General features: G+C 41.5%; 1 protein-coding gene across 1 annotated transcript; it reads left to right on the top strand.

Moving 5' to 3' along the window:
- On the top strand, positions 1–2,310 carry dlx2a (distal-less homeobox 2a). Its single transcript, XM_038719800.1, is given in 5 exon segments — positions 1–539; positions 933–1,117; positions 1,263–1,325; positions 1,327–1,364; positions 1,366–2,310. Coding segments are annotated over 5 exon segments (831 nt in total). The 5' UTR covers positions 1–220; the 3' UTR covers positions 1,592–2,310.
- The last annotated feature ends 2,176 nt before the right edge of the window (positions 2,311–4,486 follow it).

The raw sequence follows: 4,486 nt of genomic DNA, 5'->3' as shown, positions 1-4,486 counted from the left end.
CATAAATGCGCTCCCACCACCGACCGTAGCAGATAATCACAGGCCACTGTGAGAGGGACACACCTACCGCTGATTTTGCCACAGTTTACACGGGGGATGCGTTTCCATTCACGAAACTGTGTCATCAGTGCAAGGTTTGAGTCGTGTTTGCAGCTTGCAGTTTCGCAATTTTGCAATTTTTTGCGCATAGGTTACGAGATCGCTCCGCTCCAACTCGAAGATGACTGGGGTTTTTGAGAACTTAAATACTGATATGCATTCGAACCAGATTACCTCAAGCAGTTACCACAGCTTGCACAAATCGCAGGAGTCCCCGACTTTGCCGGTGTCCACGGCGACGGACAGCAGCTATTACAACAGCCAACAGCCTGGCCACTGCGCCGGTTCTCCATTTGGCCAACTCGGCTCTTACCAGTACCATGGCAGCGCTACGAGCACTGTGCCATATAACGCAAAGGCATACGATCTTGGTTTCAACTCATCTTATGGTGCATACAGCTCCTACGGCTCCAACTCCTCTCCTACTCCAGCTGACACAGGTAAGCTCTTTAGTTGTTTTATAATAACTACATTTACATGAATTCAACGCTTTTGTTTAAGACTTGAAACTTCAGATCTTGTTTATGACATTAATAGTAGGAAAAGCAAGTTGAATCATGCATACAACACAGGCCTAGTTGACAAGATAATTACTATGTGATCAGAAATTATTAGACACACTTGTCTTGCGCAGATGAGCACAAGATGTTAACAGAAAGTGTTCAGGTAATTTATTAAGTACAAATAAATGTTGACAACTTCAGATTTTCTTCAAATCTAATTGATTATTAGGTGTGCATCTATTTGCCAAACACAAACTGAAGCCAATGCAAAATAGTTCCATGCAACTAAATAATATGCATAACGTCAAATGTATTTGAATGTTTCTTCAGAGAAAGAAGAGAGCGAGCCAGAAATCCGTATGGTTAATGGAAAACCAAAGAAGGTCAGGAAACCTCGAACCATTTATTCCAGCTTCCAACTGGCTGCACTTCAACGGAGGTTTCAAAAGACCCAGTATTTGGCTCTACCAGAACGGGCCGAGCTGGCAGCCTCGCTGGGCCTTACGCAAACACAGGTGGGTGCATCAAAGACATGTGTTCAGACCCTGTCAAATATCCACTTTATGTCTAATACGAAAAGAAATTAAAACTGTCAAAAGGGGATTTGAGCCGGAAAATATTGGTCAATCAATTGTATGCTTGTATCCGTCTCTTTCTCAGGTCAAAATCTGGTTCCAAAACCGCCGTTCCAAGTTCAAGAAGTTGTGGAAAAGTGGAGAAATCCCCCCCAGATCAACATGTTGCTTCCAGCGAATCCCCCCCCCTGCTCGTCTCCGCCAACTACTGCCTGGGACTTTCCACAGACTCAAAGAATGAACAGTGTCAACTCCAGTTTACCTCAGAGCAGCAGCCCTCCCAACACGACTGCGCCTTCATCGTTTTTGGCAAACTACTCCTGGTACTCAACCACGAACTCTACGACGCATCTGCAGCCTCCTCTGGTCCAGCATCACCATAACTCCGCCATAAGCGCTGGGACAATATTCTGAAACAACAACAACAAACATCGGGTTTAAATCGGACAATACTGGTGAAAAAAAAGAAAAATGCCAATACCTTAATTTTACAGACCTCGTGTGTGCGCCGTGCGAACTTTACACGCAAGCATCAAGGAGAAATTAATGGAGCCATGCAGACAGGTTCATTGACCCTGCCAGATTTCGCGCTGGCAAATGGTAGACACAGATTTCTACAGTTATTTTTGTATTTATTTATTTTGTGTATGTCGAGGGATGAATGAACCACTATTACCCAAAGCAATCACAGCCTGGGCGCAAGCCTACTTTTACGCGGTCGTCACTTTTTAGCCACTCCTGCAAATAAAAATATTAATCGCAGGACAACCTGTCACAAATGTAGCACAAGTTAACTGTATCGTGCCTTTTTCAATATGACCTCATTTTGTTGTGCTATAGAACAGCTTACCTTTATCCATCCCTCATGGCATTAGTTGATTTGAATATACTTGGGGGGTAGCCTAAGTGTCTGAATCAACGTTTGTAAATATTTTACCACAGCTTTTTGATAGCCCATGCCGCTTTGACTCCTTTTTCAGGCTACTGGTGCAAATCCATTAACCACCGTAAGCTACTGATTGTCATACCCTCTGATTTACTTGTATCACATTTAATTGTATTTTTTGTCTTATTTATTTTAGCTGTGTCCCATATATGGCCAGACGTTATTTAAATAAAAAATGTTTTCCGTGCATATAGTCATCCCTCTTTTTCTTTCCGAAAATTGGTTTCTGTGCACGTGCTCCTTTGCTGTCCCAACAGGCATGTGTGGATGAATGGGGAGAATTTGTGTTGTCTTATTCTATAGCCTACACACATAGGCTAAGCCTGCACATAAGACTATTTTTTATTTATTTTTACAGCAATTTAGATATTATTTAAATATAGCCTAATTTAGATTTTTTCAAAGCATACAATTAACGCCAGGTAAGTGCTGAATAATTTTCGCACCTCCAGTAATCTAGCTTTAGCTTTATTTCAGAAAGTGAAAATATGTCAGTGTTAGGAAAACTCTTTAATTGACACAGGTTGCTACACCTGTTACGCTGATTCATTTAAACTACATTTAGCCTACCTGTATTTTGACTGTCATAGGCTGGAACTCGATGAAAATGCCCTGATAAACGCACACCTGTAGTTAAATTAATAGCCTATAGATTTATAGCTTAAACTAAATTGCCGAGCCTCTCTACTGAGAACCAGCTAGCCAGGACTACCTAACGGTACACTGATTAAAAGCTATTTCTTAAGTAATACCATGTTGTTTGTAATTACAAGAGCGTGTTAGGTGCTATCACAAGCGTAGGACAAGCGTAAGATAATTCCTCAGCAGAGCCGAGGCTCATTCAGACAGGCAGGCAGAGGAAGAGGCCCGGGGCGCAGGCTCAGCGGTGGGGGAGGCAGCACAACAACATGCCTTGGCATGCGAGAGGGGAAGATGAGGGTGGGTATGAATGAGCACAAGCTCCTCAGACTCTGTGGAGTCAGAGTCGTTTCCAGACGTTTTATGAACTCAGCCTAACAAGAGAAAAAGAGTGGAACTAGGTCCAAGACAGCCTGGAGCTAACACATAATGGAAACATTTCTCACGCCTCTGATCTCTGAAGACGAGCAGATTGACCTACATTATTAAAAGGCTCATGTAGGGCCTGTAGGCTACATGGAAAACATAGGCACATGTCCAAAAATTAAATGTACTGCAGCCTAGGCCTTTTTCATTTATATTTATCAGTGTTATATTTTATTTATTTTAATTGAGCTTGACTCAAATAGACAGATAGATGGATAGACAGGCTATAGTGGTGGGCCTAGGCCTATTAATACACAGTCCCATCACTTAGATCTCATTCATGATCATCATCATGATCTGTCTGTCCCACAGCTTCCCTTCAAACGACCACGGGCCATAAAGTGGGGTCGTTCCTTGTAGGCTACATAATTAGGACTGTAGCTTGTCAGCGGTTGCTGTATCTCCATGATAGAGCCTCCTCCCTGGAGCTGACAGGATCAGATCCCAGGCATGCAGCAGCACATTATTACATCCAGACATACATGTAGGCCTATGTGGACCTTTGTAGATTTAATTTGCCTGCACTGTTACAGTACAGAGAGTGTGAGTACATGCATCAAGACCACAATATTTGCTGGGTTTGTCCTCAACATTCACATGGGTGGCCGTAATTATACACCAGCTGTGAAGTACAAGCACAGATTTTGTACAATAATTCAGTAAACTACTTTAGATTATTTATCGATTTTTTTTCCTTCAAAAAACATTTATGTAGGTTTTCTGTTGCTCCATATGATTTCATTCATGAATTAGAGCTGCTGTGGTTTATGCATTTGCATTTCTCTAGACAACTTGTAAATGCCATACCTCCTATCCTAATTTATACCCTGATCTGTAATTTCATCCACATTTGCTCTGGTTTGAGCATTCTGGCTTTCAAATCTGAAAGCCTGCAATTACTATATAATTCTTCGCAATTTTAGATGTCCTAATATGGGGTGTTATTTTCTACACAAGACAATTTCCCGCTATTTCAAGCATCAACATTGTCAAAGTTGTATGTACATAATAAATGGGAATATCAATGCATAGTTTTTAGCCTAACATCTTGACTCAACGATAATTATATCCGTGTGGAGCCTACGCAGAATTAGCCTGAATTGCATGGTAACTGCTGCTTTAAATTTTAAAAAATTACTCATAATTTCCCCCAAAGATTACCAAGATCTCGAGTGCACAATGTCATCAGCGTAATGAGGAGTAAACATTTATGCTAATAATCTACATTTTCCCCCCATCAGCTATAAAGAGGGGAAATAAAGCAGGCATTTTCAGTCATATTCTGAACTCTGCTGCTA

The sequence above is a fragment of the Micropterus salmoides genome, unplaced genomic scaffold (assembly GCF_014851395.1).
Source record: "Micropterus salmoides isolate LMB-PRFRI ecotype aquatic unplaced genomic scaffold, ASM1485139v1 Ms_hic_scaffold_15, whole genome shotgun sequence".
Taxonomy (NCBI): Eukaryota; Metazoa; Chordata; class Actinopteri; order Centrarchiformes; family Centrarchidae; genus Micropterus; species Micropterus salmoides.
Note: the sequence above shows the minus strand (reverse complement) of the source record. Positions and strands in the feature narration are given on the sequence as shown.